This window comes from Cydia strobilella, chromosome 13 (assembly GCF_947568885.1).
Source record: "Cydia strobilella chromosome 13, ilCydStro3.1, whole genome shotgun sequence".
Classification (NCBI taxonomy): domain Eukaryota; kingdom Metazoa; phylum Arthropoda; class Insecta; order Lepidoptera; family Tortricidae; genus Cydia; species Cydia strobilella.
This window is the reverse complement of record NC_086053.1, coordinates 9,989,337-10,004,354: the sequence shown is the minus strand read 5'-3', so window position 1 is coordinate 10,004,354 and position 15,018 is coordinate 9,989,337. Positions and strand designations below refer to the sequence as shown.

At 38.1% G+C, this 15,018-nt stretch overlaps 1 protein-coding gene and 1 long non-coding RNA gene across 7 annotated transcripts in view; one reads left to right on the top strand and one right to left on the bottom strand.

Moving 5' to 3' along the window:
- Positions 1-15,018, bottom strand: part of LOC134746706 (uncharacterized) — a 218,324-nt gene that overhangs the window by 111,108 nt on the left and 92,198 nt on the right. The window lies entirely within an intron of this gene.
- Positions 1-15,018, top strand: part of LOC134746648 (long-chain-fatty-acid--CoA ligase 5) — a 74,288-nt gene that overhangs the window by 37,853 nt on the left and 21,417 nt on the right. Inside the window, exons 1-2 of one of the 6 annotated variants that reach the window (XM_063681145.1) lie at positions 5,181-5,279; positions 13,023-13,292. The exons of 1 other annotated variant lie outside the window; for it this stretch is intronic. In XM_063681145.1, coding sequence (XP_063537215.1) covers positions 13,103-13,292 — 190 coding nt within the window. In that variant the 5' untranslated portion in view covers positions 5,181-5,279; positions 13,023-13,102. 4 more of the 6 variants (XM_063681141.1, XM_063681142.1, XM_063681144.1 and 1 more) reach the window with 4 other exon arrangements.

The window sequence follows — 15,018 nt, the reverse complement described above, 5'->3', positions numbered from 1 at the left end:
CTGTATGATCCATGCGGCTTTGTATCACCGCTCATGCTACCAGGAAAACTCTTGTTCCAGGAGATTTGCACTAGAAAGTTTAAATGGGATGAGATTCTGCCTGAACACTTGTCGACATCATGGAGGAGCATAATTGAGAATTTAAAAGCTGTTAAGAATGTAGAACTGCCAAGACATGTCGCAAGTGGATCAAAGTCAGAATGCACGAAGTATGAACTACATTGCTTCACTGACGCATCTATGAATGCATATGCAGCAGTCGTTTATCTGCGAGTCATAACTGAAAAGCAAGTATCAACTTCTTTTCTCATGTCAAAATGTAGAGTAACCCCAGCAGAAGACAAAAGTGATCTCAAAATTCCTAGACTTGAATTGCTAGGGTATCTGATAGGAAGTAGACTTCTGAGGTATGTTGAAAGCCACATAGACCTAAATATATGCAAGATATATTTGTGGACGGATAGTCGAGTTGTCATAGCTTGGATCAAATCAAGTAGACTACTTCCACCATTTGTATCGAGACGAGTCAATGAGATCAAGCAAATTAAGGACAGCTTAGGTGCAGAGCTGCGCTATGTCAACTCAAAAGAAAACCCTGCAGACATAGCTACCAGACCAGAATTGTGGCATCATAAACAGGATCTATGGCTCCATGGTCCAGATTTTCTTCTAAAAGAGCAAAGTGATTGGCCTAAGGAGCAGAGGAAGGAAGAAATGTGCTTGGCCGGGAGGGCTCTGGACACGGTGGATGGTCCAGAGATGACAATTAAAGGCTATGAAGACCAAGATAATGATCTTAACCTTTCTGAAATGGAGGCTATTCCTGCAGCCACTACACTTCATGAAAGTTTGGATTCTATGCAAAACCCCTCAGATGAAGAAAAGTGTGAAGAGACAGTGACTGAGATAAAGAAGTTGCAAGAAAAATTCTTTGCAGAAGAAGTTTCAGGAAAGGTGACTAGTTTGTCACGGAACTTAGGTATCTTTGTAGACGAAGATGGGATCTTAAGATGTAAAGGAAGATTCGCAAATGCTAATTTATCCTATGATAAGAGATATCCCATTCTGATTCCGAAGAAATCACCCTTCACAACCCAGATAATACTTAAGACGCATAGAGACAACTACCATGTTGGGGTCCCACACACGCTAAGTATATTACGCGAAAAGTATTGGATCCCTCATGGGCGAGCCCAAGTACAGAAAGCTCTGAAGAGATGTTCGCAGTGTGAGAAGTATTCTGGAGGTCCTTACAAACTGCCACCACCACCTGCACTACCCAGTGAAAGGGTTAATTATAGCTCTCCATTTACCTTTACTGGATTAGACTACCTGGGTCCAGTATTAGTGGAAACAAATACTGGCAGAGAAAAACGATGGATTTGTCTTATGACATGTCTAGCAGTTCGTGCTGTACATTTGGAGTTGGTCAAGGCTTTGACGGCTGAGGAGTGCTTGCTAGCGATACGCCGGTTCGTGGCGGCTAGAGGATCACCTAAAGTATTGATATCTGACAATGCACTACAGTTCAAGCTAACAAGTGAAGTACTAATCCATTCATACTGCCAGGAGAAACACATCAAGTGGAAATTCATCACGCAGCTTGCACCCTGGCAAGGCGGCTTTTACGAAAGATTAGTTGCACTGGTAAAGCATTGTTTAAAGCGCACACTTGATAAGCATTTATTAACAGACGGTCAAATGCATACAGTAGTAAAGGAGATTGAGGCTGTATTGAACACAAGACCTTTGACTGTAGTGGGTTCTGACCCAGAGGGAGTGCTACGACCAGCTGATTTTCTGTCTCTAGGTCAGTGTCTAGAAATAAACCCAGAACTTGGTGAGGGCACCTCACAAGGCACCAATACTAAAGTCGACTTGGTTGAAGGCTGGAAGAGAGGTCAGAGGATTCTTAACGAGTATAAAGAGATGTTCACCAATCAGTACCTACCGAGTCTGCGGGAAAGATTCAGCCATTCTCATAAACAACAGCGAGTGATTTCAAAGAAGTCGCCTGAAGTCGGTGACATTGTACAAATTAAGAACGATTCCAAAAATAGAATCAATTGGAAGGTTGGTAGAATCTCAAGTTTAATCCGAAGCCGTGATGGTGAATGCCGAGCAGCCAAAGTGGTAGTTGGGAATACAGAGTTTACGAGATCCATAGCCCATCTGTATCCGTTAGAGTCTGAGACATACGGCCCAATAGATTATGCACAACTACCATTACAAGAAAACGAGATGGCAGAGACACCAAATGAGCACATGGAGATGGTTGAAACTATGGAACCCATAAGAGTATCAGAAACGATAGTGTCACCCGAGCCCGAGATGGAAATTGATGAGCTAACAATCCCTACTGAATCGGCAACCGAGAAAGAAGTTTCTGTGTTAGATTCTGAAAGTAGTCCTACGCAAACTGAGCAAGCTCCCGCTGCTGATACATACGAGGCAGAAGTGAGAGAGCCAAGAGTTATGGAAGAACGGCCAGAGGAGGCGACAAGAGTAAGGCGGAACGCTGCCATTTGGGCTAGAGAACGAATAGCCGAATGGACGCGTCAGCTAATGACGCTACTTATGTAATTTTTTCGCCCTCGGGAGTGTCGCGGAGATCGCGAAGTCTATTATTGTGGTATGTATCCTATCTGTCACTCTTAGCGTACTTTTCACTGGTAACACTGGCGATCGAGGTCGGCCAGTGTTATAGGTGACGAGCAGAGCAAGATGGCGGGAGCGAGTGGAGACAAGTTGAGAAAGGTCGTCTGAATGCTGGTACGTAACACGTGGTGTCGTGAGTGCATTCAGGTACAGGAGACTCTTGGTAAGCGAAACATATCTATATTTTGTGATATATAGATATTGCAGTGACCTTGAATTAACGAGAGAGACTTGAGATATGCTTGAGATAGAGCTGAGTTAAAGAATCGTTATTCTTTGTTTGTAGCTCGAGTTTGAATGTAACAAGTGAGGTGGCTGGAGGTTATCGGTTTGAGTTACTGGAGGTTTCTTATGGAGGCTGATGGATGAGCTGTAGGGGTTGTTGTGGAGGCTCGTCGGGGACCACATGGTTCCCACCTCAGTACTCATCGCATGAGGTTGAGAAGAGTATACCAATGAAATGCGGGATGCACGATGAGTTCTCTTGTCGAGATTCAGTTGTGCCGTGCATCCACTGATACAAGCCACGGGACTTGGGGCCCTTCTAATCTCCCTGAGAGTGTTGAGGTTACATTCATAACAAGAGAATAAGAGATATGAGATTGAGAGTAGATGGAATTGTGCGCCCATCGAGTGTTGATTCCTGGTCAGTGCAATAGCTATTTTATACTGTGCTTTGTATTCGTAGAGATCCATGTAGCGAGGTTATCATTACATCCCCCTTGGAGTAAAACTCCGCTACAATAGATCCAACACGTAGAGTCCATTTGAAGAGCTTTAATGTCATGTAGGCAACAATAGACACCCATGAACTGGTCTCAGCAGGCATTGGGACTATTGTAGAAAAAGTGAACATTATACCGGTCTATGCATTGAAGTTGGGTGGACAATGATTCTGGGTAATTGTAAAGACGTCCGGCCGGACACCTGCTATAACAATGTTTTGACTGACCTGATAACTTCGAGGCAGGCGGCGACTTGCCGCCCACTAAATGGGCCCCTGAAACTATCGTCGTGAAAACAACGAGCAACACCGGGTCGGTGTGAGCGGCTCAGGGGTGTCGAGAGGTGTGCGCCGCTTTCTACCTAGTGGCTGTTAACAGCCACTGTGCCAACTCGCTTCTTGTGCATCTTCCACTTCCACCCCTGGAGCATATAGCTCTAACGACTCCTCTCTTGACGGCCAATGAAGGCAAGCCAGAGTCGAGAGTCCTGCGGGTCCCCTTGGGGTCCACTCTGACCGACGAAGACACGCCGGAGATGGCGACCCTGACCGTCTCTTGGGAGCACTCGGGTCCGTGGGGTCGTTATTCCCCAACAGCTCGCCACAAGCTGCCCTGCGGGCTTATTATTATTAATTATTATCGCCTATCCATCCAATAAAATATCTGAATGTCATATTGACTGTATACATAATACATGTATCTAGTTTTATCTTTTATCCATTCTTTTAGTCGATATTTTAGAATGGTAGAAGTAACCTAAAAACTTAAGTTAACCTAATAAAAATGATCCTATAAGGGTTCCGTTTTTTCCTTTTGAGGTACGGAACCCTAAAAACGGTGAAGCCATAACATAGGTAAATGAAATTTCAATTCTAATAAATATTCGTTATCGGTCGTTGAACTTGTAATACGAAACCAGTCCCATATTTCGGTAGTTCGTTAACCTCATCATTTGGCAAGGAAGTAATCAGACCATATCAATTATCTCACAAAGGCTTGCGACTGTTTCGCTTGTAATTTAGGAAAGTTTATCAACAATATTGTAAAAAATAATATTTAATAAAAACTAATATAGATAGACATCACAACATATGAACTATCCGTTTACCTGTGAATAAATGGCACCGCGGATGTAAAGAGTCACGTAATCGTAATGCTACGGTGTTCACTTACCATTGGACAGGTCATACGTTTGTTTGCCACTATCGTATTACAAAAAAAAACTTGAAATAATTTAATCATGGCATGTTTTTACAAGCTTTTTATTATTATTAACTTGCAATGTACCTATGTATGTACGGGTCAAATCTTGCAAGTTAAGCTTGACCCACTTACCGATTTCCGATGAAGGTGAAAAATTGCATACATAATTATGTAAGTCGGGTGACAATGCAATTATATGGTACCATCGAGCTGATCTAATGATGGAGACAGGAGGTGGCCATACGAACTCTGTGATAAAACAACGTAACCTAATTTTATTTGGAGTTTTTCGAATAGTCTCGATGAGTATTAGTTACCTACCTGCGGAAAGAAAGGTACAGTCAGCGATAAAAGCTTATATAAAATAAGAATAATTGTTTAAACCATGCATCCTAAGAAATTTCAGTGTTTTAAAGGCTATGCTGGCTGAAAACAATAATGATAAGTGATAACATTGAAACATTGAAAATTGTTACTATTACATTTTACCAGTTCTTTAGCAGACCCCAAACGAAAAGGATAAAACAACCCGGCTTACCGTTGCTTGTATACCAAAAGAGAGAGGTGGCTAGTGAATAGGAGACAGGGTACATGGCGAGGCATGAGCGCATTGTCGCAAGGGCCGCCGCACCGGCCGCGCGTGAACGCAAGCGCATACGCGATCGATCAGTGATCTACGATACTCGAGTGTTTGTAAATATCGTTCCCGCTTAGCCTTCGGTATTGATTTTTGTGCGGAATGAATACGTTTGTTTAGGAAGCTTTGCTTCTTTTGTTTTTTAAAATTACATTGTGTTTTGTTTTTTCTTATAACGTTAAATTGTTGTACATTAGTCTTGCGGTTGTTGGTTTGTATATTTAGGTTAAATAGTCGTTTTAGTAAGTATTGATATCAGTAAGATTGAATACTGTTTGTTATGTTAGCTTATCTTCCTTTGTTTTGATTTCTTTATACAAATATGCCGTCGTACGGTCTTCGGTATCTGTAGGTCCTATATTGTCGGTATTTTATCTAATGATCACGATTTTTAATTAAAACGGCCGTCGCATCTATCGTTTAATACTTCCGCCTTGCGCTGACAACGCTATTGAATGCACTTCATTTATTCCACTTGAAAAGCAATCTAGACTGTTGAAATGCTTTGTTTTACATTGAAATTTATTGCTTGGAAAGGTTATGAAACTTATTATTAATAATAGCTACTATGCTCGTAGGCGATAGGCGAACGTGCCTGCGATCACGGCGGGTCTCGGGCAGAAATTTGATAGCCATATATGATACAGTGTTTGTGGGTCAGCGCTTTATTGCGATCTGTAGGTGCGTTGTTTTAGCGATAGGTAACAATAGGTATATACCTACTTATTTTGAATCAAATAGCGTAACGGTGTCGTTGGGTGATAGATTTATCTTTAATGATATATACTTCCTGTGACAAAGTAAATTTAAGCGTCAATTTGGCTCGAAAGAATATAAAATGGTATAAAATTAGTCCATGTAATGTTTAGTATGTGATTAACTTAAACCTTCATTCTATTATCCTGAGTATTTTTAGGTTGTTGCCATTTTTTTTCCATGAACAAAAATGAAAAGCATATTGAAACAATATTTTGTTACATAATTATAGTACAATATATCATATATGTAATACGTACTAATAAGAGAATTTGGCCATAATAGATGGCCTTACAAGCCTAAAATAACGGTTGCCCTTGAGCTCTCTTTTTATTCGGCCCTTTTCGTACGTTCATTCAATAAGTACCGGTTCAAAACATACCGGTTTGGCATAGAGTCTTTACTGGAGTAATAAATAAATCGTAAAGTACAAAAGAAAACATCAAGGATATACCATCTAAACTACAAATTAAGTTGGTGTATGTCGGGTCTTTCGTTCTGGGACACCATTTATTGTTACACCACTGTAATTATTAGATAGTACTAAATTTAAAAATATATTCCCTTAAAAATTTTACTTTCAATTTTAATCTGGACTCAGTGCTGCTACAATATTACAAAGGGCATCAAAAAGATAAAGGATAATAAATATACAATCCTCATCTAATTTGAATAAAATGTTACAATGTAGGCATTCTGTTGACGTTCACCCAGTCGTTTGCGACCAACAACACGACGCATAAACATCATTATTGTCTTACTCAGCGCAATGATGTACCTACATAACTACGGTAAGTAGATACCTATAGAGCGCGTGTAAATAAAATCATAGTACAATTTTAACAACAGTATGTCAGTCCCACGGTATAGATGTGCTGTGGACATTCATCCAGGCATTGCGACCAATAGGAGCATCCAAGTTTCTTATATGATTTATTTAAAAACAACATTTTTTACACAAGATCAAGATGATAAATATATAATTGAAACTAGATTTTTACTAAGTATTGTATTCGAATGGTAGATGTTGGGACGTTTACCTCGAGTTCGAAAGCTCTGAAGTCAAAGAGCTCATAGTGAAATAAAAGGTAAACGTTCATTCGATAGCCTAATTCTGCCCTGACTGCCTTAATTCTAATCTCGATGCCCTGTTAGTGACCTGTATCCTAGTATGTTTCTGGTAGCAAGTTAGTGAAAAAACGGTAAATTCGACATCAGAATAAAGGAAAATAAAAAATATCCTAATTGAGCTAGGAGCGTACTGCTGCCACTAGTTGTACTGTGTCGTGACTCAGTTAGCCGTATGTGCGCCTAGGAAGTGAATTTGTTTTACATCGCGAATTATCCGTCGGTCACGTACACCGCTTAAGGAACCGCTTTAAAACACTTTTCCTGCACGTTGAGACAGTATCTTAAACAAGATGTTTAGCCTAAAATTGGTTTCTTTAATTTCCATTTTTTTAGCACAACCTTAAACATTTGTACTTACGTTTCACTTTTTGTTGCTGCATTGACTACAGTTACCTGCCAATTTTATATCTTTCCTCCATAGATTCTGTAATTTTTAAATGGGTACCTACCACCATTTGACTTTCGTAAACCTGTTGTATCCTGTAATAGCTTTTTGCAGATTTTTCTTAATTATGGGATAAGAAGTTGATATTATCTTTCTGGCCGTTTGTGTATATTTATAACAGGCTCCAACACTCAAAGGTTAGCGTTTTGTTAAAGTGTCAAATATCGCGGTACCTATGTAAAACTAAAGAGTAAACCTACGGGATATATGGGTCTCAATCCGGTTTGCTCTGGCGGATCGCGTGCCGTCAACGGTAAAATTTCACCACAACGACATGACTATAAAGCAATTAAAACGTTCCGTAGCGTTTTTTAACTGTAATATCAAGAAAAAATGCCGGATGGCGAATTGGCGACCTTATCAAAACACGTTACTTTCGCAGTTCATTTACCTTTTCGTTTGTTATTGCCGCTCGTAACACAATCACGCCGATTATCGAACTGGGTTATATTGAGCACCGTGTAACTACCTACATTGCATGCAGTTGCATATTTTGTTGGATATATAAAACTAAGCAGTCAAGGGTGCTTTAATGCGATTTTGTACTGCGTTTTGATTCTTCATTACCATCACCACATTATTGGCCGTTTTATAAAAGCAAACAGGATCAAATCATGTTATGACAAGAATAGCAGAAGCACGGCAGTGCTACAAGATAACCGAAATGACTTCACCATTTATACGCAGTTCGTCAAAAATGTGGGAATGGTGATGAAGCGATTGGTGCGACTGAATAATCGCATAGAACTACCCTCAAGATCTTTTAAAGCTTCATAAGCTCCTATCCTCGATTGCAGATTTATGAAACACTGTAAAAATTATTAAGCAAGAAATCTCTCAGATTTTTGTAAATTATATTTTATCTATAATTTTGGGACGAGAAGCTTTTGGCAAGTAGGCACTAATATAACGTAAACTATGTAGTACTCTATAGGTGTGCGTAAACCATTCGGATATTGTCATAGGTAATCGCGAAATGATATAATTTTTATGATGCAGTTATAACAGAGGGTGATGACATCCGAACGAGCCTACGGTAGAACAAGTTTCGGTGACAGGCGTGTAATTTTATTGTTTCGTGAACCAGATCGAAATGTCAGAACCACCGTTAGGTGTGAATGTGCCGATAGCGGAAACTGTCAGTAGTACTATCGCAGTACCAACCTAACAATGGATGACGGTTACGTGAACTTTATCCTCTCGGTTGCGGTCGGAAGCAGTTCTCGGTAGTACCGCTGTTACAGTACCAACCTAACAATAATGGATACCGATAACTTTATCGTTTAGATTAGATTATTTTGAAACTAGGGATAAAAGCGGAGAACATATTAAACAACTTTATACGTTCACGTTCGTCATGAACACTGCATGGCCACTGATAAAAATTTAAAAAAATATTAAAAATGTGAATATGTTTTTTCTGTGCCGATTTTGTTCTTAGTTATTAATTAAGACTTGCGATATCGCAAGCTTATTTGAAAAACAGGCAAAGAAAAAACATATTCACATTTTTAATTTTTTATTTATTAGTGGCCAGTGTTCATGACGAACGTGCACGATTCTCTAAAGAGTTTGTAAGCGATTGGTTTTAACGAGCGGGTATGCGGGTATAAATGTATAGTGATGTATTCAATAAAAAAAAACACCTTGTTCTACCACAGATAAAATAAAGTAATTATATTCATTTGATAGCTTATTAAAGAGGCCTACTTTGTTGAAAAATCTGGAGGTGTCGCTGGCGTAATAATACTTAAAAAAATTAAATAAAAATTATATATTTTTTTAGTTTTTGTACGGCAATATGTCACAAAATTAATATCATGTAATTGTCCTTACTACATGCACAATATACGTGACGCACGTCAAAATCGGCTAGCTAGAAAAAAATAATTGAAGAATGATCATATTTCGTAAATAAGCTACCCAAATTACCAACTCCACGCAGACGAAGTCGCGGGCAAAAGCTAGTTTTTTTATAAACCCATATCTAACAGTTTCGACAGTTTGTTAAGTCTAGTGAACCCATATCTAGTCCCAATATTATACATAATGTCACATTTATTATAAAGCAACCTATATTAGCTGCTTCCTTCTAGAATACATAAGTACTCATGTGAATTCTAAGCTTCCAAAAACTGCAAATATTTTGCTGAGAACCCTGTATAGCTAAACCCTATACTTTGGCAACCAACGACCCGATGTAAAATGTACATTAATAGTACCTCAATTAAACCGCTATGTACTGCGTAGGCGTCTTGAACCACCGCCGGGAAATAAACGGCTCCATTTACTAATCACTCGATTTGTTAGTAACTACGCTTTCTCGCAAAAATATATGTATTGGTAGTATCTCAGATATAACATACTTAAATTACAGACACGGTCTAGGCAGGACCTGAGTTGGTAGAGATTAATTGGAGAGCCTTATGTTTAAAAGTAGAAGTTTGTGGCTGATCTTGATGGCACAACAATAACTTGGTTATCCTGAAATGAATTTTCGTGAGATGCACTGAGATATCAGGGCATATCAAATATATAGCACGTTTTAATATCTACTTAATGAATACGCTCCTTAACGTCCCACTTCTGACAATAGTTCATAAACGACAACTATTCTATTGCATTCCAAGAAACCACAAGCACAATCAATTTTAAAGGCTCATTAGACCTTTTAGATGTAGAAGCAGTTCTAGTCAACTTTACTGTTTCGGGCGTTATTTAATACTTCTGTTTGGTTTAGTTACTGCTCCTGGACGTTATTTATCGCTTTACGATTGGGGTCAATGTGACAGGGGCTTTGGAAACAATTATTGTTGACATTAAACTAAGAAAAGCCGCGTGTATATTATGAGTGATTTATGATTACGCTACTCAAAGGAACTAAGTCCTAGTCCTAGTCAATAATGAATTCTATACCAATAACTTAATTGTGCCTGAGGTGAGAATTTGGTCCTATTACAAAGAATGCATGAACTTAACAAGTGTTATCCTTTAGCGAAAAATAAGTTTTGCTTTCTTTCCCACTCTAAAGACCCAGAAGCAGTTTTTTTTAATGAACTACCTAGAGGAGGGAATATCGCACTTGCCGCTTGCCGGCTTGCTTAAGTACACCAGTTTTTGCAATGCATTATGTGTTTGCTATATACAAAATTGTGTGTAATTTTAAATTAATATTGCTCACGATTTGTCAGTCAAAGTACTCTGCGCGAATGCCCTGGTTCGCATTAAGTAGTAGCTTCTAAAAGCCGCCTTTGAGAAACCATTTCAATGGTTACTGTAGTTATTAGGTCAACACGCCGCTCTGCACTCGCGGCAAGGATTAAGATTTGTACGATACCGCTTCTCCATACAAACGCAGTCCCCGTTTTCCTCTCTAGATATTAAACATTACATATTGAAAATATTTTTCAAACGATTTAATGTATAGGTACGTTTGTATGAACACGCGGTCGTCCACTTTCATCTTACGATTTATAGTGTGTTGAGGATTGTTGGTAGGAGCCATTTCAGCCTATTAGCAATCAGTGTTTGCTGTTACATATGGTCAGGATTCATCTCGCTTTTAATTGGCTATTTATATTCAATATTATACTGATTTAAACTAACACGATTTTTACTCATAATTTTAAAACTAACATAGGACTTCATCGCGTACAAACTTACGTTTATTTATGGCCTCACGTTTCGAACGAAACGTCAGGCCATAAATGAACGTAAACCCGTGTTATTTTTAAAATTATATTCAATAATTATTGCTGGCTCTTTTAAGAGATATGTTTAAGTGGAATTTCGTCATCAGCAGACTAGAATAGATACTCGTTTGTATTTGATTGAATATATCACCAAATATCATCAGACAATAATTTAGTCTGCTATTCGATCTAGACCTCCCATTTTAAGCTGTAGAGCATGAATTCGCTTTTAAAATCAATAAATTACTTGTAGCTGTTTTTACTAAAGCTAGTGTGTGATAATTTGTTCCTTTTTTACATTTGGGGATAGTCGAAGGAATAATCAGTTTGGTTTATATTTTTGAACTTGATTAAGGTCCCAGCCACCTGATATAATACTTAGTTTAGTTGCAAACACAACTTGCTAGCACGATGGACTACCCTGATAAGTTTAGTTCTTCGCCGGATCACCTCAGCACGGACTCGATTCCTATTTCCTACATTTATTTCGGTTTTAAAACGCCCTTACTTAAGAACTTGCAATTATACAAATTTTTTTTACAGAAAACTATAAAGAAAACCATAATTTCCACTCTGTTGGTAACTGCCGGGTCGGTAGTTAAATGCGTTTTTAATGTCTTAACATGCGGAGCAGTTTATGATCGTTAATCACACGTTTCCTTTCATACTGGACGGGCATGATTCTCGGCCAATTATACAATACCCCTAATAATTACTCAGGTGATTTAACAACCATAAATTGAGCTACCTATCTATGCAGATCGCTTTTCGCAGTGCAATAGCAAATGGGTGTCGTAAACATAAATATCTCCGAAACCTGGGCGCTGTGGATCTATTAGAACGTAATAAACTGTTTTTGCAAGTGCATCTTTCTTGTACGTATGCGTGTGCCTGACATTATGTTTATCCTTAATGCACTTGCAAAACACGTCTGAATAAAAGCCAGCGAAAACGCACCCATACACGCTGTTTACTTACCGTCAGCGGTGTGGCAGCTACCATACCTTTGTGGACATATAATTTTTTACCTTGTTTCCTATTACCATTATTGCCAATTTAGTAAATACTTATATTATTTTTCAACATAGCAACAGAAACCTTCCTGTTGATGTATATTACTGACCGTAAATAGATATACATATACAAGAGGATTATAAGTAATCTCCTTTAATTTTAACAGACAATTTTAAATATTGCAATACCTTCGTATTCCAATTAATTATGTCATTTGCTTAAAGCATCGCTTGTTAAGTTGTCATATGTTGATAGACAGACAGGTCTTGATATGACACTGTTTTAAAACAACTTTTGGCATTGCTTTTGATTTTAAATAAATGCCTACATAAAACTGATAATATTTAAATTGTTTCTGCTTCAGCGGACAGAAATTATTTTGCACTTAAGTGGAAACATCAACCGCGACGACTTTTTCAAGTGTTTACATTTCCATAGCCTATCGGGCTACTTTAGACTTTATTATGCTTGCAATCTACATTTGCCACGGCAATTACAATACCTAGTTCATATTCAGTTCAATAACCGGTAGACCGATAAGATGTAGGTACATCATCAAAAGCTAGATTATTCCGTGATACCGAACGACGGAGTTAATGAACTCCACAAGGCCACTACGTCCTCGATATAACTATAAAACCTTTAAGTTTTATTGATTCCGATTCATTCTGTAACAAAATTACCCGATATCGATATCTTTACTGCGATTAAGCGTCCATATTTACATACATTACCGAGTCATAAAATGTTTTTAAATTCAGGCTACGCCTTGTGTATTAAGTGCCGAGGAAAATGATGTGCAAATAAAAACTATGTGAAACTGTGAATAAGAACTACCAAAATGGGAAGTGAGAAATTCGGTTTCAATGTTAAAAAGGACAAGGTGGACGCGGAAGAGGCTAATAAGACTGAGTTTAGTGTTAAGGAAAGCATTCGGAAGATACAGAAGAAATTAAAGAAGACTGAAAAACAAAAACAGAAGACTGAACATGTCAAGGAGAAGACTATTTGGTGGAACCAATGCGGTGGTGGTTGTAAGTTTTATTTTATTTGTACGGTACAGGGTATTCTTCAAAGTTTTTGCAGACTACCTTAACAGTAGTCTTCCTTACCCCTTTTACTTGACGATTTGTTTAAGTCCAAATTGTTTCTTGTTTATGATCATACTTAATGACTGGCTAGTTTATGCTTGTTGGTTATAACTACGTCATTTGACGATATAAAATGCATAAGATTACTGCCGTAGTTTCCGCCGAGGCCCTTCAAGGGCCAAGATTGTTACGCTCTTTGAATCTACAATGAAGGGAAATTAGAGCAGCAAAAGCTTTTGAAATCGACCAATACGAGGTCAACATCGCGACCTTAAACGTCGCCTTCAAATCGTATGAGAGCCCTTCTAATGTTTAAAACATTGATTTCGGCATTGACTTTTGCGTATCATTAGCCCTGTCCCTAATATTGAGTACCACTTTTGCTTATTGCGTAATCGAGTAATGCGTTATTACGGTTGAGCAACATGCAAGCTATTTATTATTTAACTGCATCATTCGTTTGTTAGTAAAACTTCTTTATTTAACGTATTGATAAATGTAAAGGGCATTATTTCACCATATAAAGCCGAGTTGTTTTAAATAACAACGCTAAAGTGTGTCAGTGGAAAGCGCGAGAGAATCCCGAGAAATCTATGCGCTAACGACGCCGCGTGTGCTCGCGCCCCGTTTCCACTTTCTAAACTGGCTAGACTGCGCAGTTTATAGTTCAGGAACTGTTGCTCCGAACATGAAAGTTGTCTTATTGACATTTCCTTATTAAGCGGATGGTATCGCTGTGCAAATTGCAATGTTGCATCTATGAAATTTTCAGTGCCTTTTGTTGTGTATAATTGCTTCAAAGAGTTTAGTAAGAGCATTTATAAACCCTTATTTGTAGTATTTCAGCATTTATTATGCATATATTACTTTGTATTTGGATTCTGACAATCATATAAGTTAAACTTAATTCAATAATGATTTTCTTTTATAAAATGCTTCCCTGTCACCTCGAAAAGGGATTAACTTTAAAGACTCAGTAGAAGGCTCGCGTCAATTGTCATTAGTCAAGTTGTGATTGACATCGAAGGCCGGCGCGCAAGTGGTCATTATCGAAAGCCCTAGCAGCAGACAAGTATCTTGTAAACCATTAATGGTATCCGCCATTAAATACCACCTTATTTGGTTTTAACGAGTTATTAATCAGACGGACAGTTCAAAATGCACTCAGCATGGTATTAACATCTTTCTCACTTCCGTAGACTGTTATTGATAAATGTCAGGACCATTTTAGTAGTCTATAGACTTGTAATTAAACTATTTTTAAAGTGAATCATAATTATATTTGTTTTGTATCGACTCATCTTAACACGACTTATATGGTGCAGTTCTAGGTTATTTTTCTTAACCAGATAAAATTGGTTAAATAGTAGTAATTTGCGGGTCGTAGCAATTTATTTCGGCTATAAAATAGCTTTAAAGCTAATAATAAATAATAGCATGTGCAATTGTGCAACTTAAGTTGCACAATTGCACATGCTATTATTTTGGTACGTTAAAAATGTTTGGTACGTTAAATATAGCTTCCACGTCTTTAACTAAAAGAAACAGGAAAGATAAATCGGGACCTAAATTATTTATGATTTCATCATCATCATTCATGATTTCGTCATTAAACATTAAATATTAATTAGGGCCACTTACACCATTCACTAACCAGGTTACCAGT